The sequence below is a fragment of the Oncorhynchus gorbuscha genome, linkage group LG22, assembly GCF_021184085.1.
Source record: "Oncorhynchus gorbuscha isolate QuinsamMale2020 ecotype Even-year linkage group LG22, OgorEven_v1.0, whole genome shotgun sequence".
In the NCBI taxonomy this organism is placed as follows: domain Eukaryota; kingdom Metazoa; phylum Chordata; class Actinopteri; order Salmoniformes; family Salmonidae; genus Oncorhynchus; species Oncorhynchus gorbuscha.
In genome coordinates, this window is record NC_060194.1 from 22,217,601 (window position 1) to 22,242,328 (window position 24,728).

At 45.4% G+C, this 24,728-nt stretch overlaps 2 protein-coding genes across 6 annotated transcripts; one reads left to right on the plus strand and one right to left on the minus strand.

Moving 5' to 3' along the window:
* Nucleotides 1-10,400: 10,400 nt before the first annotated feature.
* Nucleotides 10,401-20,430, minus strand: LOC124009506 (E3 ubiquitin-protein ligase RNF31-like). 5 transcript variants are annotated; one of them, XM_046321343.1, is made up of 23 exons: nucleotides 20,174-20,430; nucleotides 19,626-19,827; nucleotides 19,271-19,417; nucleotides 18,883-19,038; nucleotides 18,743-18,799; nucleotides 18,404-18,572; nucleotides 18,165-18,222; nucleotides 17,883-18,022; nucleotides 17,328-17,500; nucleotides 16,931-17,164; nucleotides 16,261-16,596; nucleotides 15,799-15,984; nucleotides 15,268-15,474; nucleotides 14,912-15,085; nucleotides 14,592-14,690; nucleotides 13,446-13,535; nucleotides 13,209-13,323; nucleotides 12,381-12,493; nucleotides 12,023-12,133; nucleotides 11,817-11,865; nucleotides 11,633-11,729; nucleotides 11,338-11,503; nucleotides 10,401-11,266 (listed from the first exon to the last, which is right to left on the minus strand). In XM_046321343.1, the coding sequence occupies exons 2-23, from the start codon at nucleotides 19,824-19,826 to the stop codon at nucleotides 11,216-11,218; spliced, it is 3,129 nt and encodes a 1,042-aa protein (XP_046177299.1). In that variant the 5' UTR covers nucleotide 19,827; nucleotides 20,174-20,430; the 3' UTR covers nucleotides 10,401-11,215. The 5 variants fall into 5 exon arrangements, with proteins under 5 accessions (XP_046177299.1, XP_046177298.1, XP_046177297.1 ...); XM_046321342.1 differs by having other exon boundaries at nucleotides 17,883-18,025; XM_046321341.1 differs by having other exon boundaries at nucleotides 18,165-18,324.
* A 256-nt stretch (nucleotides 20,431-20,686) lies between these two features.
* buc (bucky ball) lies at nucleotides 20,687-24,281 on the plus strand. Its single transcript, XM_046322259.1, has 7 exons — nucleotides 20,687-20,790; nucleotides 21,012-21,068; nucleotides 21,171-21,329; nucleotides 21,402-23,102; nucleotides 23,219-23,329; nucleotides 23,449-23,550; nucleotides 23,630-24,281. The coding sequence occupies exons 2-7, from the start codon at nucleotides 21,062-21,064 to the stop codon at nucleotides 23,659-23,661; spliced, it is 2,112 nt and encodes a 703-aa protein (XP_046178215.1). The 5' UTR covers nucleotides 20,687-20,790; nucleotides 21,012-21,061; the 3' UTR covers nucleotides 23,662-24,281.
* Nucleotides 24,282-24,728: the final 447 nt, after the last annotated feature.

Consider the following 24,728-nt stretch of genomic DNA (forward strand, 5'->3'; position numbering starts at 1 on the left):
TCCGGAAGGTGGTGATTGACTCCGCTGTCCTGGCGTCGTGAGGGAGTTTGTTCCACCATTGGGGGGCCAGAGCAGCGAACAGTTTTGACTGGGCTGAGCGGGAACTGTACTTCCTCAGTGGTAGGGAGGTGAGCAGGCCAGAGGTGGATGAATGCAGTGCCCTTGTTTGGGTGTAGGGCCTGATCAGAGCCTGGAGGTACTGAGGTGCCGTTCCCCTCACAGCTCCGTAGGCAAGCACCATGGTCTTGTAGCGGATGCGAGCTTCAACTGGAAGCCAGTGGAGAGAGCGGAGGAGCGGGGTGACGTGAGAGAACTTGGGAAGGTTGAACACCAGACGGGCTGCGGCGTTCTGGATGAGTTGTAGGGGTTTAATGGCACAGGCAGGGAGCCCAGCCAACAGCGAGTTGCAGTAATCCAGACGGGAGATGACAAGTGCCTGGATTAGGACCTGCGCCGCTTCCTGTGTGAGGCAGGGTTGTACTCTGCGGATGTTGTAGAGCATGAACCTACAGGAACGGGCCACCGCCTTGATGTTAGTTGAGAACGACAGGGTGTTGTCCAGGATCACGCCAAGGTTCTTAGCGCTCTGGGAGGAGGACACAATGGAGTTGTCAACCGTGATGGCGAGATCATGGAACGGGCAGTCCTTCCCCGGGAGGAAGAGCAGCTCCGTCTTGCCGAGGTTCAGCTTGAGGTGGTGATCCGTTATCCACACTGATATAAATAATAATAATATGTCTGCCAGACATGCAGAGATGCGATTCGCCACCTGGTCATCAGAAGGGGGAAAGGAGAAGATTAATTGTGTGTTGTCTGCATAGCAATGATAGGAGAGACCATGTGAGGTTATGACAGAGCCAAGTGACTTGGTGTATAGCGAGAATAGGAGAGGGCCTAGAACAGAGCCCTGGGGGACACCAGTGGTGAGAGCGTGTTACGTGTTATTTCTTACATTAGTACCCCAGGTCATCTTAGGTTTCATTACATACAGTCGAGAAGAACTACTGAATATAAGATCAGCGTCAACTCACCATCAGTACGACCAAGAATATGTTTTCCGCGACGCGGATCCTGTGTTCTGCCTTACAAACAGGACAACGGAATGGATCGCATGCAGCGACCCAAGGAAACGACTCCGAAAAAGAGGGAAACGCGGCGGTGTTCTGGTCAGACTCCGAAAAAGGGCACATCGCGCACCACTTCCCAGTATTCTTCTTGCCAATGTCCAGTCTCTCGACAACAAGGTTGATGAAATCCGAGCAAGGGTGGCATTCCAGAGGGACATCAGAGACTGCAACGTTCTCTGCTTTACGGAAACATGGCTTACTGGGAAGACGCTATCCAGGGCGGTGCAGCCAACGGGTTTCTCCACGCATCGCGCGGACAGAAACAAACATCTCTCTGGTAAGAAGAGTGGCGGGGGCGTATGCCTCATGACTAATGGGACATGGTGTGATGAAGGAAACATACAGGAACTCAAATCCTTCTGTTCACCTGATTTAGAATTCCTCACAATCAAATGTAGACTGCATTATCTTCCAAGAGAATTCTCTTCGATTATAATCACAGCCGTATATATCCCCCCCCAAGCAGACACATCGATGGCTCTGAACGAACTTTATTTAACTCTTTGCAAACTGGAAAATATTTATCCGGAGGCTGCATTCATTGTAGCTGGGGATTTTAACAAAGCCAATCTGAAAACAAGACTCCCTAAATTTTATCAGCATATCGATTGCGCAACCAGGGGTGGTAAAACCTTGGATCATTGTTACTCTAACTTCCGCGACGCATATAAGGCCCTGCCCCGCCCCCCTTTCGGAAAAGCTGACCACGACTCCATTTTGCTGATCCCTGCCTACAGGCAGAAATTAAAACAAGAGGCTCCCACGCTGAGGTCTGTCCAACGCTGGTCAGACCAAACTGACTCTACACTCTAAGACTGCTTCCATCACGTGGACTGGGACATGTTTCGTATTGCGTCAGATGGGAATATTGACGAATACGCTGATTCGGTGTGCGAGTTCATTAGAACGTGCGTCGAAGATGTCGTTCCCATATCAACGATAAAAACATTCCCTAACCAGAAACCGTGGATTGATGGCAGCATTCGCGTGAAACTGAAAGCGCGAACCACTGCTTTTAATCAGGGCAAGGTGTCTGGCAACATGACTGAATACAAACAGTGCAGCTATTCCCTCCGCAAGGCTATTAAACAAGCTAAGCGTCAGTACAGAGACAAAGTGGAATCTCAATTCAATGGCTCAGACACAAGAGGCATGTGGCAGGGTCTACAGTCAATCACGGACTACAAGATGAAATCCCAGGCAGACTAAATAACTTTTTTGCCCGCTTTGAGGACAATACAGTGCCACTGACACGGCCTGCAACGGAAACATGCGGTCTCTCCTTCACTGCAGCCGAGGTGAGTAAGACATTTAAACGTGTTAACCCTCGCAAGGCTGCAGGCCCAGACGGCATCCCCAGCCGCGCCCTCAGAGCATGCGCAGACCAGCTGGCCGGTGTGTTTACGGACATATTCAATCAATCCCTATACCAGTCTGCTGTTCCCACATGCTTCAAGAGGGCCACCATTGTTCCTGTTCCCAAGAAAGCTAAGGTAACTGAGCTAAACGACTACCGCCCCGTAGCACTCACTTCCGTCATCCTGAAGTGCTTTGAGAGACTAGTCAAGGACCATATCACCTCCACCCTACCTGACACCCTAGACCCACTCCAATTTGCTTACCGCCCAAATAGGTCCACAGACGATGCAATCTCAACCACACTGCACACTGCCCTAACCCACCTGGACAAGAGGAATACCTATGTGAGAATGCTGTTCATCGACTACAGCTCGGCATTCAACACCATAGTACCCTCCAAGCTCGTCATCAAGCTCGAGACCCTGGGTCTCGACCCCGCCCTGTGCAACTGGGTACTGGACTTCCTGACGGGCCGCCCCCAGGTGGTGAGGGTAGGCAACAACATCTCCTCCCCGCTGATCCTCAACACGGGGGGCCCCACATGGGTGCGTTCTGAGCCCTCTCCTGTACTCCCTGTTCACCCACGACTGCGTGGCCACGCACGCCTCCAACTCAATCATCAAGTTTGCGGACGACACAACAGTGGTAGGCTTGATTACCAACAACGACGAGACGGCCTACAGGGAGGAGGTGAGGGCCCTCGGAGTGTGGTGTCAGGAAAATAACCTCACACTCAACGTCAACAAAACTAAGGAGATGATTGTGGACTTCAGGAAATAGCAGAGGGAACACCCCCCCTATCCACATCGATGGAACAGTAGTGGAGAGGGTAGCTAGTTTTAAGTTCCTCGGCCTACACATCACAGACAAACTGAATTGGTCCACTCACACTGACAGCGTCGTGAAGAAGGCGCAGCAGCGCCTATTCAACCTCAGGAGGCTGAAGAAATTCGGCTTGTCACCAAAAGCACTCACAAACTTCTACAGATGCACAATCGAGAGCATCCTGGCGGGCTGTATCACCGCCTGGTACGGCAACTGCTCCGCCCTCAACCGTAAGGCTCTCCAGAGGGTAGTGAGGACTGCACAACGCATCACCGGGGGCAAACTACCTGCCCTCCAGGACACCTACACCACCCGTTGTTACAGGAAGGCCATAAAGATCATCAAGGACAACAACCACCCGAACCACTGCCTGTTCACCCCGCTATCATCCAGAAGGCGAGGTCAGTACAGGTGCATCAAAGCTGGGACCGAGAGACTGAAAAACAGCTTCTATCTCAAGGCCATCAGACTGTTAAACAGCCACCACTAACATTGAGTGGCTGCTGCCAACACACTGTCATTGACACTGACCCAACTCCAGCCATTTTAATAATGGGAATTGATGGGAAATGATGTAAATATATCACTAGCCACTTTAAACAATGCTACCTTATATAATGTTACTTACCCTACATTATTCATCTCATATGCATATGTATATACTGTACTCTACATCATCGACTGCATCCTTATGTAACACATGTATCACTAGCCACTTTAACTATGCCACTTGTTTACTTTGTCTACACACTCATCTCATATGTATATACTGTACTCGATACCATCTACTGTATACTGCTCTGTACCATCACTCATTCATATATCCTTATGTACATGTTCCTTATCCCCTTACACTGTATATAAGACAGTAGTTTTGGAATTGTTAGTTAGATTACTTGTTGGTTATCACTGCATTGTCGGAACTAGAAGCACAAGCATTTCGCTACACTCGCATTTAACATCTGCTAACCATGTGTATGTGACAAATACAATTTGATTTGATTTGATTTGATTTGGTGAGGAGACAGATTCTCGCCACGCCACCTGGTAGGAGCGACCTGTCAGGTAGGACGCAATCCAAGCGTGGGCCGCGCCGAAGATGCCCAACTCGGAGAGGGTGGAGTGGAGGATCTGATGGTTCACAGTATCGGAGGCAGCCGATAGGTCTAGAAGGATGAGAGCAGAGGAGAGAGAGTTAGCTTTAGCAGTGCGGAGCGCCTCCGTGATACAGAGAAGAGCAGTCTCAGTTGAATGACTAGTCTTGAAACCTGACTGATTTGGATCAAGAAGGTCATTCTGAGAGAGATAGCGGGAGAGCTGGCCAAGGACGGCACGTTCAAGAGTTTTGGAGAGAAAAGAAAGAAGGGATACTGGTCTGTAGTTGTTGACATCGGAGGGATCGAGTGTAGGTTTTTTCAGAAGGGGTGCAACTCTCGCTCTCTTGAAGACGGAAGGGACGTAGCCAGCGGTCAGGGATGAGTTGATGAGCGAGGTGAGGTAAGGGAGAAGGTCTCCGGAAATGGTCTGGAGAAGAGAGGAGGGGATAGGGTCAAGCGGGCAGGTTGTTGGGCGGCCGGCCGTCACAAGACGCGAGATTTCATCTGGAGAGAGAGGGGAGAAAGAGGTCAGATCACAGGGTAGGGCAGTGTGAGCAGAACCATCGGTGTCGTTTGAAAATATGAATAGTGGTAGTTAATTTTTTTGCCAGATTTTTTGCAGTTTTACTTTAGTGCCTTACCGCAAACAGGATGCTTGTTTTGGAATATTTGTATTCTGTACTGGCATCCTTCTTTTCACTCTGTCATTTAGGTTAGCATTGTGAAGTAACGACAATGTTGTTGATCCATCCTACATTTTCTCTCATCACAGCTATTAAACTCTGCAACTGTTTTAAAGTCACCATTGGCCTCACCATCAAGTGTAATTAATACCATGCTCAAAGGGATATTTAATGTCTGCTTTTTAAATTTATACCCATCTACCGATAGGTGCCCTTCTTTGCAAGGCAATGGAAAACCTCCCTGATCTTTGTGGTTGAATCTGGTTTGAAATTCACTGCTTGACTGAGGGACCTTACAGATAATTGTATGTGTGGGGTACAGAGATGAGGTAGTCATTCAAAAATCACGTTAAACACTATTATTGCACAGAGAGTGAGTCCATGCAACTTATATGACTTGTTAAACACATTTTTACTCCTATTTAGGCTTGCTACAAGAAAGGGTTGAATATTTATTGACACAACATTTCAGCTAAACCTAACCATTTCAGCTAACCCTAACCCTCATTTTTAATTCATTTGCAAACATTTCTAAAAACATAATACCACTTCGACATTATGGGGTATTGTGTGTAGGTCAGTGACACAGAATCTCAGGCTGTGACACAACAGAATGTGTAAGAAGTCAATGGGTGTGAATACTTCCAGAAGGCACTGTACTACAAAATGGCAAGTGTCAAAACATTGAAAAGCTATGGTACAGTGCCAAAATAATGTTGACAAAATAGTCCGCGGAAATGGGTTTGAAATACCCAAATACCATACCCTTTGGAGTGTAACAAGTCACTAACCAACCAATAAAGGTTTAGGGGTAGAGAGAAGCAGCAGACAACAACAAAATCAAAGACCTACCGTCAACTGCCAACTCAGCCAATGGGCTGAGTACAATATTCTAATTATTTCTCAATCTGTCAATCTGTCACTCGTTCTACTGTGTAACTCCCACTGGCAGGGGAACACTGTGCCTGTCTGGCCTAGCCCTTCTGAGAGATCTTGTCTGGGTACTGTCTGTCTGGCCTAGCCCTTCTGAGAGATCTTGTCTGGGTACTGTCTGTCTGGCCCCTGGGTATGAGACCAGCTCACTGGGCACAGATCTCAATTCATTGTCTATTCCACATTGGTTTACACGTCATTTCATTGAAATGACGTGGAAACAACGTTGATTCGGCCAGTGTGTGCCCAGTGGGAGGGTGCTTGTGATCCATGGTCTACTTTGGGGGCTGGCTTGGCTAGAGGAAATAGGGGGGCAACATAATTAATTAGCTCAGACTTAATTGCCATGACATTTCAAATGAGGTGTTTTCATTGGTAAACAACACAGAATGATGCATGTATCGCTGACATTTATGAAAAAGCAGCTACTTACGTGCTGACTTGTGCTAGATTGTGGTGTATAGGAACAGGGCCAAAGTAATAACAGCCACAACATAAAATGTTGTCCTTGGAGTAGCCAACAGAGGGCTTTTGGCAATATCTTGGTAATACAGATGGGTCGTTTCACTAATTAAGTGCCTTTTGAGTAGTGTAACTTTTTATTTCACCAAAATTGTCCCATCTCATCTTAAATAAACAAATTACTACAGTCAGTGCCTATTAAGTGCCAAATAAAGTAACAGGGTTGACAGTAACAGGATTGATGATTTCATCTTAAATCAGCCATATATCCCTTGTGACAGGGGGAATGAAAGCTTCTCTGCATAACATTTCTAGCCTGTATATCTATGAGTAACAGAGTTGACCTGTAATGCTCGACCCGCTCGGTCTTCGACCACAAAACACCAGAAAATGTCGAAAAGAGTAGAACCAGCACACCTGCATACTTTTACACTATTATTTGACTATTAGATGTTCAATGTTTCACCATATTAAAATGGGAGTTCTGTTAACATAACAGGGTTGACCTTAAAAAGTTTAATTTACCTTAAAATTAATCACTCATCACATTAAATCATCTGTAATCTTCAGAAATTACTTTAAAAAAAATTTAAACTAGGGCTTTGCATTGATGGTGAAAACTTAGGAAAATATTAGGGTTAAAATCTTCCTAGAAGTCACAGAGGATGCACAAAGGGACAAAAAGCAGAATTTTATTCACATAACAATATCAGATTTAATTGCATTTTCCATGTAGTCTATATTAAAGGGCAACTCATTTAGTAACAGGTTTTTCTAATTCAATATTTGTGCACAATTTCGACTTAAAATATCAAAAGGACGCAAAAGGCACTCATTTCGTGGAATGACCCAGAAAGAAATGCAAAAACTCAAGTGCAGCTTCAATTCAATAAAACTCAACAGCAAAAGCTCTATGTTGACATTGCATGGAGCCCATGAGTGTTCTAATCTAAAGGTATTTTTGGAGAGGGATGCTGACCCTGTCCCATGCCTTGGCCCTGTCTCTTTCCAGCTGGATGATCTGTAGAGGAGTGTGAGAGAGGGAGTGACATGCCTGGGTGGTGGTACCCAGACCCTCAGGGCAATACCAGAGTTCAGGCGAAGAGATGGGAGGAGTCAAGCTGGCCTCGCTGCCTGCTGCAGATTGGCTAAATACCTAGGCCTCTGATTTCTGTGGACAATTACATATCAGCCACATAAAAATATAGACTACACCCCGCTCTCTCGCTTCAGTTTGTATTTGAATCTCTCACATGAACAAGTTAGCTAGCTATTACAATGGTAAGATCGACAAGTACAGTTGAAGTCGGAAGTTTACATACACCTTACCCAAATACACTTAAACTCAGTATTTCACAATACATGACATTTAATCCTAGTAAAACTTCACTGTCTTAGATCAGTTAGGATCACCACTTTGTTTTAAGAATATGAAATGTCAGAATAATAGCAGAGATAATTACTTATTTCAGCTTCTATTTCTTTCATCACATTCCCAGTGGGTCAGAAGTGTACATACACTCAATTAGTATTTGGTAGCATTGCCTTTAAATTGTTTAACTTGGGTCAAATGTCTCAGGTAGCCTTCCATAAGCTTCCCACAATAAGTTGGGTGAATTTTGGCCCATTCCTCCTGACAGAGCTGATGTAACTGAATCAGGTTTGTAGGCCTCCTTGCTCGTACACGCTTTTTCAGTTCTGCTCCCAAGGATGAACCAGACTTCTGGAGGTCTACAATTTTTTTTCTGAGGTCTTGGCTGATTTCTTTAGATTTTCCCATGATTTCAAGCAAAGAGGCACTGAGTTTGAAGGTAGGCCTTGAAATACATCCACAGGTACACCTCCAATTGACTCAAATGATGTCAATTAGGCTATCAGAAGCTTCTATAGCAATGACATTTTCTGGAATTTTCCAAGCTGTTTAAAGGCACAGTCATTTTAGTGAATGTAAACTTCTGACCCACTGGAATTTTGATACAGTGAATTATAAGTGAAATAATCTGTCTGTAAACAATTGTTGCAAAAATGACTTGTGTCATGCACAAAGTAGATGTCCTAACCGACTTGCCAAAACTATAGTTTGTTAACAAGACATTTGTGGAGTGGTTGAAAAATGAGTTTAATGACTCCAACCTAAGTGTATGTAAACTTCCGACTTCAACTGTAAGTACTGATGACGCCTAACCTGCTTGATACATTAAACAATTCGATATTTGAGCTTTTAATTCATTCAGTGTTGACAGTAAAATACTAAAATACGTATTGATAGTTTATCAACGGCACTAAACCTATTGATTTCACAAGGATGTCCTTTTAGCTGCTCCTCATGGTTTTAACCAATGTTGACATACAGCACTCCGAATCTTACAACCCGATTGGTAGATTCCACCATTTCAGCATGCCCGAGGACAAGACTTGACCGTTAATAGTGATGGTATGAAAATTGAAATTGCAAACCATTTTGTCAGACCCCTGACAGAAAACCTGTTTTATATGTCAGCCCATGCCACATGCCAGTCAAAAGTCCATCCAGTATGAAGCACTTGATAGTCAGCTTGACTTGTACTGTAGGCCTATTATGCATCAAAAGAAAAATCAGAGTTATGGCTTCTGTAACGCTATCACAACCTGCATCAGTGTAATCAATAGTGTTGTGGTAACCTACCACTACGTCTCTTTTATAGTCTCAAGCTTTTAATGTTTACAATTTCCTCCGTTGATGATATTGGTGTTTTTCACGTTCCCTCGTCGTCCTTCAGTTTTTGCCCCTTGACAGACTGAATGTTCTCATTTTAAATGTATCTGATGTAGCAGATTTAGTTTGACACAGCTGGCTGATAAACATTCCACAGATACGCTTGCTTTGCAGGGCTGCTATCTGGCTGTGGATAATGAAGGTCAAACAGGTCTTGTGGTGCATGTTAAAAAGCCGTTCCCTTCCCCATCATCACCAACCTGTCAAACTACCCCAGAGGTCAATTCCAGAGCAGATAGAGCAATAACACAATTGATCTAGCTTGACAGAGCTTGAAATAAAACTTTATATTTCATGACAACAATTCTGGCTTAGGTTAACCTAAATACCACGACCTGAGGGTGTGTGTTATATGTCAGGAAAATATGTTGCCGTATAGTATATTTCCTTTTTTGTTCATTTCATCAGGAACCCCGTCTCTTCAGGGCACTTACTGGATGGTTGGCCTAAGCAGGGGGTACAAATACGAGTTCTATCTTTTGGCAGTGTGCCTTGCTCTGTTCCAACGCCTGCCCTGTGGCACAGAAACACCATCACAGCAGTACCCATAAACCTGCAGGCTCTCCCTGCCCCCTCTCCACTTGTCTCTGATCCTGCTGCTGTACTGATATCTATCTCAGACAATGGCTGCTTCGCTTCCCAAAACATCCTAGAGACAAGCACAAGAGAGTTCATCTGTCACAAGACATTAGCAGCCATGTCAGAAGCTGACTCATCTGACTTAGTATTGGAGTGAAAAACAGCAATACACGTATGATTATTCATATTTGAGCCGTCAATAGGCTGGTTCAAGCTCAAATGTTTTGAAATACTCTTAGACCGTAAAATGTCAAGGCTGCTCATTTTTTAACAAACATGATTTTTATGCAAACAATAGAGTGAGCATATACATGTAAGTCAATAAGCACATTGAAACCTGGTGTAGAATAAATGCAATTTCAAAAGTCTGAGTTACACTAAAGTTCTTGCTCTGCGTGTTTTTCAGTCTGAACAGTGAATAACAGTGGCCGCTAATCATAGCACTTGGCGCCGCAATACAGTGGGCCACATCCTTTATAATCAGTCCCACATTAGTCATAGCCAACTTACACAAAGTGATATTCAGTCATAATTCACTGACACTGAAGACAAACACAATTAAGGGAAAACAATTCATATCTCAAGTCAAATCTGAAGTTTATTGTTAATGATTGTGTATGATACATTTACTGTAGAAATACTTCACAATGATACCTGGAGGGGAAACTATTTTCAGTTTGGAAATGTCCAGTGCTGAAGCGGTGCCTCTGGGGCTGTACTGATCCAATCCCCCCTAAACATTCCAGTAACTATGTCAACCCTGCAGTTACTCGGAGGATACAACTACCTCCCTTCCAGCAAGCATACCAGGAACATTTTGGATAAAAAGCATGACAGAACCATAGTGGATGATTGCAGGGCTCTCCAACCCCATTCATAGAGTTCTACCCTCCTGCAGGTTTTCGGTTCAACCTCAGTTTTAACTAACCTGATTCAGCATATAAACCAGCTAATTATTAAAATCAGGTGTGCTAGATTAGAGTTGGTGTGAAAACCTAGTGGTTTATTGGGTGTTTAAATATATATCTTTTTTTTCCCCCAGACAGAAATATACAGTTAAGAGCATGCACCTCCAGACTCTGTGCAATGAAGCGATGCCTCTAAATATAACTGGTTATTTAAGCTGTAACCCTGTTATCACAGTCTTGAAATGTTATGCACACACCCACACGGCCACACACCCACTCATACTTCTCTGTTTTAAATGAATGTGCAACTGAGCATTTAGCCCTAACATAGATTCATAAATAACTGTAGCACAATAATGGGGATGTAAGCAGAGCTTTCTGCTGTGTGGTGTAACAGTCACATTGACGCAAACACATTTGATGGCTTATACAGCCAAAATCCCAACACTCAATACTAAAGACACTTCAACGAACAAACAAGTAGTTTTCATTTCTTCCGTGGAACCTTGTCTCCAAGTGGTACTTCATCAATAAGTTTCTGAAATAAGATTAGAAATGTTCAAACAAAGTGACTAAATATTTGGAAAAAGACAAATCATCAAAGCATACCTCCAGTATTCGAGTATAGTACGTCACATCGTCTTCCAGCTCCCCCCGGGCGTCATCCACTTGGTATCTCCGACAGGCCAGCACCAGCTCGTTGGCATTGAAGAGAGGGGCCGGGTCGATGGAATGGCTATTGATGAGGCTCACCAAGTACTCTCTGTAGTGTTTCCTGGAATAGATTAGACAAAAACCAGTTAGGTTACATCGATGCATGTTTATCATGGGAGAACTCTGTTGTTCTCTAAAGCGCCTTTGAGTCCTTGAAATATACTGGTGGTGGCAGTGAGAGGTAACATACTCGCACAGTCCTGCATGGCCAGGCTGAGTTTGAGCCCCACAGGCCGAGTCAGTCTGCTGCCCACTCTCATCCTTCTGCTCTATCACTCCGCACAGCCCTGAGAGAGAGAAAGAAAATTATATATCTTAGTATTTCTCCGTTTCAGTTTTTCTGAATAAAAATAAAATAACACATAGAATCTTACCTGCTTGAGTTCCTGGAGGGGTGTCCGTATTGAACTCAACACCCTTGTTCTGCAAACAGACAATAACAATAAACAATTATTTTAATGCGGTCCATCTACAGATATTCTTGCAATAAAATCAGTTATGCGAGTCAGGGTGCTATAATGTGGTTATGGTGATTGTAATGGAGTGTGAGCATCCATGTGTGTGTCGTGTGAGTCTCTACCTGCAGCAGGGCTTGTAGTCTGCCAGGCTCCCAGTCCCTCAGGTAGAAGAGACAGTCTCGAGGGTGATGGGCATGCAGGCCTGTCACACTACAATGGATCACTGCACAAGTCTACAGAAGGGGGAGGGAGGAAGGAGAGAAGGTGCAAGAGAGAGAGAAAAGAAAGAGAGAAATGGTGGGAGAGGAGGAGAGGGAGAGAGTGGCAGAGAGAAGGAAAGAAAAACACCCACATTAAAGTGACATTCAAGTCAACTCCCATAAGATAAAACCTTGCCAGGAACTAGCACAATCGATGACACACAAATGAACGACCCACAAATGAAGAACACAAACACACCAAGCCATTTAAGGGACTTACAGTGTGGAAGGGGTTGTTGCATCCGCTGCAGAACTGGTACCTGCACTGGGAGCAGCTGAAGTGCATACAGCCTCCTTTGGACAGGGCATACTGGAACCTGCAGTTTGGACATGCTGAGGGAAAGAGGGAGTCAATTCATGGTAACGATTCCCGGGTATTGGGAGAGTACACATGAGAATGCATCAGGGAAAGGAACTAAATGAGATAATTCCCACAAATGAAGGTCATGGAAGAGACTGTAAATACTTAAAGGGTTTAAAGGTAAACACAGTAGAACACCTGCTGAGGTGCAGTAGAACACCTGCTGAGGTGCAGTAGAACACCTGCTGAGGTGCAGTAGAACACCTGCTGAGGTGCAGTAGAACACCTGCTGAGGTGCAGTAGAACACCTGCTGAGGTGCAGTAGAACACCTGCTGAGGTGCAGTAGAACATCTGAGTGTCGATGAAAGGTGACAATTCAACATCAATTGTCGAGAAATGAACAGAAAATGACAGACAATATTCCACGTGGTCAGATGTGATAGGAGGGCCAAATGCTGCTTTTAACTGTTTGTCGGCACTGTCCGGTTTGTCCTTATTCTTCTGGCTTAGTTCAGACAGAAGGCCCACAGTACCTCTATAAGAGTGTTATTCATGATGCTAACGAAATGTACCGGTTTGGAAGAGGAACTATGAGTAAGACCAATTTGATCTCTCTCAGCCCAACACCTAGTAAAGTGTCTGGTCGTTCATACCTCCGCAAGTACCTGCCTTTCCTGGTTAAACGCTACAGTAGCTCTCAATGGAAGAGGTGTTTAAGAAGGTGTGTGTGTGAGAGAGAGACTCACTGATGCCGTTGTCACGCAGGTATCCTGCCAGGCCTTGCCTCTGGTACTCTGGGTCATTCTCTCTCTTCCAGCACTGGTACCGTTCACACGACAGACCACCGTGCTGAGACTCCCACTAGAGAATGCACGGTGACAAGAGAGGATGATATACAGATTAGGCTCCAGCTTCACTCCAAAGAAAAATCCCCTTCGATCACCTGCTCTCACACATAAATAGAGTGGATGTTTGTCACTTACAGGTTTCTTGCATTGTGCGCAGAAGCTGTTCCTGCACTGGAAACAGGTGACCTTCAGTTGGTCTCCATCATAGATGAACCCATAGGAGCACTGACCGTAGGAAGGGGAGGGGAGGAATAGTTAATGAACAAAAACAAAAACAGAAATACATTTGCTATCAATTGAGCTCAGGTGCATCCTGTTTCCATTGATTATCCTTGAGATGTTTCTAATTTTAGTCCATCTGTGGTAACTTCAATTGATTGCACATACCTGTCTATATAAGGTCCCACAGTTGACAGTGCATGTCAGAGCAAAAACCAAGCAATGAGGTTGAAGGAATTGTCCGTAGAGCTCCGCGACAGGATTGTGTCGAGGCACAGATCTGGGGAAGGGTACCAAAAAATGCCAGCAGCATTGAAGGTCCCCAAGAGATCCTTGAAGAAATCCTGCTCAGGACCTCAGACTGGGGCAAAGGTTCACCTTCCAATAGGACAACGACCCTAAGCACACCGCCAATACAATGTAGGAGTGGCTTTGGGACAAGTCTCTGAATGTCCTTGTGTGGCCCCAGCCAGAGCTCGGACCTGAACCTGATTAAACATCTCTGGAGAGACCTGAAAATAGCTGTGCAGCAATACTCCCCTTCCAACCTGACAGAGCTTGAGAGGATCTGCACAGAATAATGCGAGAAACTCCCCAAATACAGGTGTGCCAAGCTTGTAGTGTCATACCCAAGAAGACTTGAGGCTGTAATCGTTGACAAAGGTGCTTCAACAAAGTACTGAGTAAAGGGTCTGAATACTTATGTAAATGTGATATTTCAGTTTTTTTAATTTGATAAATTTGCAAACCTTTCTAAAAACTGTTTTTTCTTTGTCACTGTGGGGTACTGTGTGTAGAATGATGAGGGGGAAAACTATTTGATAAATTTTAGAATAAGGCTGTAACGTAACAAAATGTGGAAAGGGGTCTGAATCCTTTCCGAATGGACTGTATACTGCCATTTCTTAGCTAGTGAACTGTGATTTGTATTTTATTATGACAGCCTCAAATGGGGATTATCAAATTATGTCTGGAAACAAACATAACATTTTTCATTTGCCTTTGTACACAGGAAATAAACTATAAAAACCCGCTCAAGGCTTTTATGTGATTAGAACTCACATGACTACACCAGAGGAACTTGGGGTCTTTGATGAGGGCTTGTTCAGTCAGCTTCTTATGAAACAGATCATACACTTCCGGCTCCAGACACTCCCGCAGCTGCACACACACACGCACAGGAAAATATGATTACAGGTGTTACCATCATACACACACCCAGAAAACTAATCTATGGTCTCGTGAGACAACACTGACACCACCGAAAACTGCATTTTGAAGGGAGAGAAGCCTTGTGTTTTTTTTCTCACTGTTTCTTCTCTCTTCAAATAGAGAATCTGAGGGAGATGTTGTGTGACGTTGTTCTCTGTGTGATGTACTACCTGGATGTCCAGGGTGGAGAAGTAGCTGTTGAGGTGTTCGGGGTCGTTGATGTCAGGTTCCCAGCAGACGGGACACACCATGTCTCTGATGTGCTTGTCTCTCACTGCGATAGTGAAGTGCTGCTGGAAACAGCCACAGCACACCGAGCACTGACAGGAGGTCAGAGACTGCATCTGAAACAGGGAAGGAGAGAGAAGAGAGAGGAAGAAAGAAAGGATTAGGAGAGTTGTGGGGGTTGGATACTGCAAAAGAAAAGAGGAAAAAGGAGAAAAGCTTTGCTACATTTCGAGTAAAGACAAGCTTGTGCTATGACACGCACACAGACACACACACACACACACACTTGAGAGAGTACCTTGCTGTGGGGAAAGTCTGACAGGCAGATGGGGCACTCTTTGGCCAGCACCCGGCGGATGAAGTCTCGGTCATGTGACTCGCGTACGGCCTGTACCACGTCGTCTAGGGAGTAGGGGGCGGTACGCTCCTGCAGCAGGGACAAGGCCAGCTCACAGCGGCCCCAGCTGGGCAGGTCATACACCGCCAGCAGCCTCCGGCACACACGCTGGCCCCAGGGGGAAGAGGGAGGGAGTGGTGGGGGAAGAGTGAGAGGAGAGAGAGATCAGACCAGTGAAGTGGACAAACAGATACAGAGGAATGACGAAAGGAGAGATATGCCACACTCAAAAATAACTCTTATCACTGTAAAACATCAATGTACATGAGACATCAAGCAATTTCTCAAGGTGTCTGAAGAACATGTATGACCTGTGGGCCTTTTTTAATGGTGGTAGGTATAAACAGATTATCATCAATATAGCTATTCTGTGTTCAGCTAAATGTATGGCCAGAAAAATATAGTGGAGTTCAGAGAGCCCCAGTGACCCACCTGTTTGTCGGGGTGGTTGATGTCGATGGGTGGCTCAGGTTGGTCGCTCCACATGCGTTGGTGGAAGGGCTCCATGAGCGGTCGCTGCAGCAGAGACAGAGCCCCCCGCACCTCTCCCTCGCTCTGCCTCAGAACCTCCTGACACCGCACCTCGTCAGTGAACCCCAGAGAACACAGCTCCTTTACCTGCAAAGGTACATGAGAGACCAAACCCTTCCTTGAGTGTTCGAAGGCTAATCTCCTACATATGGGGCCAATTTCCCACACCAAGATTAAGCCTAATTTGGGACTCAAAATAGTCAGTAGAGAATCTTCATTGAAGGTCTGTTCTAGTCCAAGACTAGGCTTAATCTAGGTCTAGGAAACCAGCACATAGCTGTCAGCAAAGTGAACAAAAGTGACAGTACAACTGACCTTAGACCAGTTCTTAGTGGGCAATAGACTTTCTGACCAGTCTCTCACCTTAGAGTGCCTGTCTCTGAGAGCCTGTTTCACTGCTCTCTCAGTGTCTCCCCCTGCAGACAGCCAGGCCAGCTTGGCCTCAGCCCTGGACAGTGTCACTCCTCCCCCTCTGGTCTGCTCCTCCTCCACACCTGTATCCTCTGAAGTACCAGTACCGTTCTGGTTCTGTCCGGCCTTCAGGTCTGCTGCTCGAGACGAAGTGGCCGTGGCACAGATCTGGTCGAGCAAGTGAGGTAGCTCCGCTTTGAGCCAATCACAGGGAAGGATGTTTCCGACCCCGGAGACACGCATGCCTGTGTACACCTCCTCTGGACTCACTCCTTTCTTCTCTCCATCCTGACAGACAGACAGACAGGATGGAGAAAGAGTTAACAGAGACAGGAAGAGAGAGGGAAATAAAGAAACCAATTTGTCATACATATCCACTAGGCCTCAGCTGCTGCTACTCACCACGATGTATATTACACACCGTGAGGATGTTAAGGTTATTTTTACACAATGTTTGTTTTCTGAAATTGTTTGTTTTCTGCAACCAAATTGGCCAGCAATGGTACAATAAAGACTTTACCGAATCAAAATCTTAAATTAGCTAATAGCTTGTAATATTACAAGTAGTGGGGTAATGTGATTATACACCATATTATAGATAAAACAGAAAGCCTTCACTCACTCTAATGAGCAGGATCAGCTTTAGCCCCTCCTCCTTCATCAGTTTCTGTCTCGTCAAATCAGGGTCCTCCATGGGCGGGTCTTTGGGTTTGACGGACAGCACAGGGACCTTTTTGACCTGGGACGGAGGGTGGAGTTTGACTCGCATTTTGGTGGGCTCGGGGCGGGGGAGGTCACACATCTCACACACTGACGCTGGAGTGTAATTGATGTAAGTACAGAACTGACACATCCACTGCAAAAGGATGGGAGAAGAAGAGATCATTTGCATGAGCTTAGACACTCACAGGAATAGAGGAATAACATCAACTGTAATACATGGTGATAAAGGCACAATCTGAAACGTTCATTTCAACTGAAAATGTGCTGCTTCTGCATTGACTTTAACAGTAGTTTACCTGGCTGTCTGGGTCTCCTGGCATACCCAGTACCGGAGCAGCAGGCCGGTTGGGAGTAGGAGTGGGGCGTGTGGGGGTTGCCGGAGGCTTGGTGGCCAGTCGGGGGCGCTCACACACCGCACACAGGATACTACTGCCCGCGTTCACCACCGTACAGCTTTTACACTGCCACTCTGGTGACATACATAGTGAAAACACACTCAACACTGGACTATGGAAGAGGTGAATATTAACTCAACAGCTCATATACACCAAGAGTGTCTTTCCATTTTCAGACAATAAACAAGTATACATAGAAATACAGAGGAGTGAGACTGATTGGAGTGCAAAAAAGGCAAACCACCACTATTAAAACACAAACATTGTTGGTTGGTTGGTTGGTTGGTTGGGTGTGTGTGTGTGTGTGTGTGTGTGTGTGTGTGTGTGTGTGTGTGTGTGTGTGTGTGTGTGTGTGTGTGTGTGTGTGTGTGTGTGTGTGTGTGTGTGTGTGTGTGTGTGTGTGTGTGTGTGTGTGTGTGTGTGTGTGTGTGTGTGTGTGTGTGTGTGTGTACTGACCAGTGATGGTGAAGGGCTGTGGGAACTCATCCTTAGCAGAGCCAGAGGAGGCCAGGCGTGGTCTCTCACATGTCTCACACAGTATGTCCTGGTTGGAGTTGACCCTGGTGCAGTGGGTACAGTGCCATGACAGGAGGGAGCTGCTGGGAAAGAGAGGGAGGAAGTGAATCTAGTGCCCAACACAGGGACTTGCATTTCAGCAATAATCACCACCTTTGAAAATGTAGCGATTCTCACCCTTTCAGTGTCAGTTTCTATTTTGTCTTACTTGTCAGGTCTTACCTGTGGTTCTTTCGCATTTTAGAGGATGTCACGACAGTCCTGTGGTGATTGGCTCGTTCTGCAGAGGAGTGGTACAGTCTATCACATTCAGTACACAGCCATTGGACACAAGAGTTACAGTGGGCAGCCACTGGGAATATAGCACAGATAGTGCAGTTGTCTGCAAAGGGGAAGAGAAACAAGGAAAGTTGAATGCAAGTTTCAGATGTAAAAAATACACACACACACACACTTCCAACCTGTGTGTCTGGTAGAGATAGAGGTGGAGGTTGAGGCGTTAGCGGTCCGTACTGGAAGAAAGGCACTAGTGGGAGACTGAGACAGGGAGGCCAGAGACATGTACAGGGGCTGGCTCTCTCTGAGGCTGGAGGGAATAGCTACCGCATCAGAAATGGGTCCGAAGTCATCCTGGAATCATAATGGAGAATTCAGTCAACTGATGGTGGTGGAAACAACCAGGCACAAAACCACACAAATATAAAAACTGCCAGAAGTAGAGAAAAGCAAATAGGGTAAACAAAAAAAACATGTAGAAGGCAGAGAGGAAGAGGATAGGTTATGGGAGATAGGAAAAATACCTTTTGGTTCAGTGATGGGATAATTCTCTCAAAGAACTCTGGGTGGGGGTGAGCCTCCTGTGAAAACATCAACGACTCAGTAGTACAACTGACTTTAGAAACCTCTGAAATATTTCAGAATAACTGCCATTGGTCCAGACCTTGATGAGCATGTCCAGTTCCATGCGTAGACTCATGACCTCCAAGGTGACCGCTGCGACCTTCTCAATGTCAGGTTCCACGACCTCGTCAGGGAAACTCAGGCCGTCTGGCTGCTGATTGGAGTAACCATAGAGACAAAGCACTGCCCTTCCTCCCTGGGGTAGAACAGAGGAGAGGAAAGGATATAGAGGGTTTTATGCAATACTGTTGGCATAACATTAGTGTTGTGGTGTGTGCACAATTAACTTCATTAACAAGGTAGTAGGCTATAGACTCATATTGAACTAAGCCTATATCAACATGATGCCAATAAGATAATAGTGACAAGACAGTAGACTACATATCATCACCCAGAATCTCACCTGCCTGTATTGAAGACATCCTCACCTGAATGGCATCTACTGTTGCTCTGAAGACGGGGTTGTTGTGCTTGACAGCGCGCCAGTACTTGGGCCTACTGGAGCTGGTGAGGTTACAGCCATACTTCTCCAGAATGTTCAGTGCTGTGGACAATCTCTGCAGCGAACCTATGGTCTGGCAGGAGAGAGGACAAAGATGAAAAAAGTTTGATACAGAAAAAGGTTGAGAAAAGAATAGACAGTGAACAAAAATATGAGCACAATGTATAGAGAGAGGGAGGGGGGGGGGGTTCACTATTCCAAGATGTAGGCTAAGTGAAGGTAATTATGTCATTGTGATATGGACATTGTTTACCGTTTCAAGCACACTCAAACTAACTCACTTCTTTCCTGATGTTATTGACGCCGTTTTCAATTATCATGGTCTCCGCAGCAATGTAGCGGTATTTGACCGATGGTGGTAAGGGTATGTTGGCCATGGCTGATATTCCTGCACGGACCTCCAGCACTGAGCCAGTGGAATACAGACAAGCTTCCGCATGGCATCGTACCTCCTCCAGCTGGTCTGAAAGGGTACTAGCCATCCTGGAAAAGAGACATCAGTCATCGTCATCACCATCACACAGATCAGATAGCAAATCATTGTGAGGGCACTGGCACACCACAGGCAGGGTTGATGACTATGAGCAAGATGCTTGCCTTACTGACATCCATTCATTCAATCATAAAACGTTACCTGTAAACCCCGTCAAGTGTGTGGCTTATAAATCACAAGGCTGTCATATCAAGCGACACGCACAGCAACCAGAGACTTTTCCTGCATCTGCAGTACTCTATATTTGCAACAACACAATTACTAGCTAACTAAAGTTGAAGTGCAAATGATATCTCTACCTATGTGAAAATACTGTCATATAAGCAATCTGCTTACCCAGTGTTTTCGCTCAACTGTCTGCAGTGACAGCCATTGAATCACGATGAGATGGCATTTCATTCAAAACACCATGTCACGCACCTCAATACAGACTTGTGCGCTACAAACATGTATTTATATATATTGTTATATATCAAATGTCATTCTAAAACAAGTAGTAACAGGGTCGTAGTAAAATCTAGCTGCAGTACTAGCTACGAATGTAAACAAACTGCGTGAGAAAAATGCCGTATTCTGCTTTGCGCAAAGAAACTATCCCCCATGCATCGCCATTGTGTGTCAAAACCTAAATCTCAAACAGAGATCCCCGGAGCCAATATGGCTTGGTCTGAGGAAACGTCGCAAAACTGCACTGCAGTGCAGTACATTGTTTGTGAAGTTTTGGTGTCACCTTGTGGTGAAAATTACTAATTGCCATATTTGCCTGTCGGCTCACCTGAAAAATATCCAGTTGATTACACGCTAATTGGTGTGGGGCGCAGGTGTTGCATTGCCCACGCGCAGTAGGTGATAAATATGGTGGGGAGGGCGAAGAACGGGAGAGTTTTGTGTTGCTCTCGTTTCGTGCACGCCTACAGTCTCACGGTTTTTTTGTTGAACCGTCACGGTCACATGTAAGTCGTTATACATTTCCCCTCCACATAATTTCCATGTGTATTACTCTGATGTAATGGCATAATACATATTTATTGTTGTTCGTTGGATGCAGCCAGATTGTCGCCTTATTTGAATGGAAGGCATAGCCTCTGCAACTACCAGTTTTTTACACCGATTTGGGATGCCGATCTAATGACGCGTAGTCTTACCTTAACTTCTTGTTTCCTCTTTGCACTAGACTTGCGGTGTATAATATCCTGTGCTGTGTCTTTCAGCCTTGACCAAGCAATGGAAGGTGATTATTAATTAGTGTACTGGGTTTGATAAATTGTGACATTACTCAATTGAATATTTGTGGTGGGAAGTGTCAAATCAACTAATTTCTTCTTTCTTTCAGATATGAATAATTCTTCACACTCAATGGGAGTTGGGCAACCACATCATCCAACTAATCACACAAGACCATTTTTCTATGTTCAACCACCAACTCAACCTTATTATAATATGTACCAATGGAATATGAACCCATATGGCCAGTATGGTCTTCCCCCACCAGGTACAATGGCACACATTTTTCTTGATCTTAAACAAATGAATTTACATTAATTTATACTGTCTTTATTTCCAGTTATTCCTTATGGGCGTCCATATATGGCTCCATATCTATACACTGGTATGCAGTATCCTGGCTATGTGGTTCCCCAGGCTCCGATGCAGCCTGTTGATTACAGTAGGGTGTTTAACCCCCATATCTCCTCTGCGACCTATGACGTCCAGTACCGCCACCACTACCAGCAACAGGCCTGTGTACTGCGAGAGACCGCATGTTCAGAGGTTCAAACTGATCCGAGCGACACTGTCCACAAGCTGATCGACAGTCTGGACAGGCTCAGAACCAATGAGAAGCCACCTGAAGACAGTGAGTTAAACCCTAAATCTGACCTAGGGTTAAACCCTAAATCTGACCTAGGGTCCCTAACCTCTGAGACAACCACTTCTTCCTCTGGAAATATGGAAGAATTCAGTGGGACTGGTAGGGAGCTGGAGTTGAGACCTCTGCCACAGAGACAACCCCAACAGGGTAAGAGGAGGCAGAGGGACTCTCCTCTGCCCAGCAGTGTATTCAGTGACTCTGCTATTACAGCAGTGGTCTATCATGCAGAAACCAGTCAGAGTTGCCTGGAGGAGATGGCCACGCAGGATTGCTGGTCCCTGGGCTCTGTGGTACTGCCCATCGACAGCTCTTCTGTCCATGAGGAGAGTCTGGAGGAGTCTAGGCAGCAATGCCACTCTGAGAAGAGCCACCTGAATACTGAAGAACCTGGGATGGAGGGGCAGTCCAGAGAACATCCTAATGCTCCAGAGGATGTCAAATGTGACTCTGTGGCCTTGACACAGAGCCTTGAACTGAATGGGGCTTCACATGACCACCACTCACTTGACTGTCTGGCTCCAGAACAAGATTGTGACAAGGTTCTGATACCATCTGCCTCTGAGCTGAAGGACCCTGTAGAAAATGTAGCCTCCAAGGCAGAGTCCTCTGACTTGCCTTACAGAATCCTCAGGCTGCCCTGTGATCAGGTTACAGGCATACTGCTGGACGATCCACTGTGGTATGTTGACTCTGCTGCGTCCAGTCTGGTGCCTCCACCGCAAAGCCATCTGTCCCCGCTTGGGAGTGCCTACTACTGTAGCTACTACCCCCAAGTGGCCCAGGAGCGCCAGAGTGTCCTCAGCCCATCCATAGACGAGCTCTCCTCCAGAGACGAGCTCTTCTCCACTGATATCGAAGACGTGGACCTTATCTCTGGTGGTCACATGTATGTGGGAGGCGGCAAGCTAGCCGAGGCAACCTGCAATACACCTGACCTCTCTGTTAAGGAAAACGTACCAACTCAATCCAACCCAGTAGAAGGGTTTGCAGCTTGTTCAAAGACCTGTCTCAGCTGTGGCCTGAGCCTGGCGGAAGAGTTGAGGCCAGACGACTCACAAGGGCTATGTCGTTATGTTGAGCGGGAGGAAACGGATGACGATGTGCTAGAGGAAGATGACTACAATGAGGGAGGGGAGCTGTTGAGCGCCTGTCAGGTGCCTGTGAAGAAGCCACATCACCCTAACGGAGTGCCTCAGCCGCCTGCTTGCCAGTTTCATAACAGTAAACCAAAGCGGGGCTGCTGTGAGGACCACCATGAAGTCATGTGTCATGAAGAGCAGGAGCACGGTTACCTTTGGAGTTTTGACTGCTGTGAGGACCACAAAGCGACTGGCAAAGCTGACGAGTATAAAGGGAAAGGAGGACGAAGAAATGCCCCATGCAGGCCTTATAATGGTAAGATTCTTTCCATCTCTTGACATGGTCTGATGTCCCCTTCTAAATAGTGTTTTTACTTTTAATCTTTGTCATTCATTACAAATGTGATGTTGTGAATTTGTCATGTTTCCCAGAGAAACCTTGGAGAGTGGGCACTGTGGCATCAGACCAAGATAGCTGGGGGAGTTCTGGTGCCAAATATAAGCCAAAGTCTTGGAGATCGTACAATGGGTCACAAGAACAAAGTGGGTTTCCTTTTCAAACTGCTGAGTTACTCATTGCCTTAATCAGTTCTCTACTTTACACTGTTTGACCTGGCTGTTATTGTTGTCCCAGCTCATGCTTCCCTCTCTGTATCCTTCAGGGAGACCCCCACGCAGAAGGCCATTCGTTCAGCAGAGGCCCCGAAGGACTGACTATGACGATCATGAAGAATCTGACTTCTCTCGCTGCCAGAGGGGCCGAGGTAAGGGTTGTTGCAGTATAGAGATACTACTACTTTGTCACGTTTCAAAATGATCACTAATTTTTTCCCTTTTTTTCAGGGACCACAAAGAGAAGGGGCACAAGATATTAGCCTATTTAAGAATTGCACCGCTCATAATACATTTATTCTAAATGTATTACCTAATATATAAATTCACCTGCACTATGAAATGCACACAAAACACATTGTAATAAATTAATAGACACTCGTAATGTTTGTATAGGTGGTTAAAAAAATAATCTCAGGTGGCAGTTCAACAACTAGCTACACAGTAGATGCCTGCATTTCCACTGCTTGATAATGGTAGCCATGTTGGACGCTGTGTGTTCATCCTAATCACAGCCTGGGCTGCAGCCTCACAGACCGTACTGTGACGCTAACCCCCATGTTGACCTGCAGACCAGAATGGACCTGGGAGGTGTAGGTCCAGTCTACTCTGCAGCTTTTAAACTCTTTTTCAGTGTCTGTGTTGTTCACTGAGGATGAAGCCCAGGTAATACGATGTATCAAGCAGTGGAAATGCAGTGGCTTGGAGATGGAAAAGAAAAAAATAGCTGGGCTAGTTTGAAGCTAAGAGCCAGTCAATCTAAATGTGTCTTTTTATTATTGTGCAGATATTTTAAGCATTGCAGTGTAATGTTGACAAACTGACATCTACTTGTCTGCAGTGTTGTTGTGTCATTAAAATCCTTGCATTGCACTTTAAAAAATGACTATTATTTTAATAGACTTGGGCTACATTTGTCATGATGAATAGTTTGATGCCTCAGTTTCATGAAAGTTGTGGCTAGTGCTCTACAAGTTGGATCAGTAATTGAAAGACTGCCGTAATTGCTGGATTTCCTTGTATTATGGACTTCATGGAAGAGCAGACCACTTGTCATCTGTACTATTATAACAGCCTTAATCATTGGCTTGTCTGACTTGTTCAAGGTAATCTGGAAGCCAGCACAGCCTTATGCTAAACATTTAAAAAAAAATCTGACTAATGGGTGACATGTACATAAGTGCACCTTTTGCCGGGGACAAGGCCACTAAAATCTGGAGTTTGTCATATAACACAATGCCACAGGTGTCAAGTTGAGGGAGCATGCGCTTGTCATGCTGACTGCAGGAATGCCCTTCAGAGCTATTGTCTCCAATGTGGTTTTAGACTT

Bases quoted from the DNA above. Each gene is read 5' to 3' on its own strand.
- LOC124009506 (XM_046321339.1), bottom strand. From the start codon at position 19,826: ATGGCTAGTACCCTTTCAGACCAGCTGGAGGAGGTACGATGCCATGCG. The intron at 13,324-13,445 runs GTAAGTGACAAA...TGCATTCTCTAG, and splicing joins GCGCACAATGCAAGAAACCT to TGGGAGTCTCAGCACGGTGG. The intron at 12,494-13,208 runs GTGAGTCTCTCT...TCTTTCCCTCAG, and splicing joins CCTGCGTGACAACGGCATCA to CATGTCCAAACTGCAGGTTC.
- buc (XM_046322259.1), top strand. The intron at 23,330-23,448 runs GTGGGTTTCCTT...TGTATCCTTCAG, and splicing joins CAATGGGTCACAAGAACAAA to GGAGACCCCCACGCAGAAGG. The intron at 23,551-23,629 runs GTAAGGGTTGTT...CCTTTTTTTCAG, and splicing joins TCGCTGCCAGAGGGGCCGAG to GGACCACAAAGAGAAGGGGC.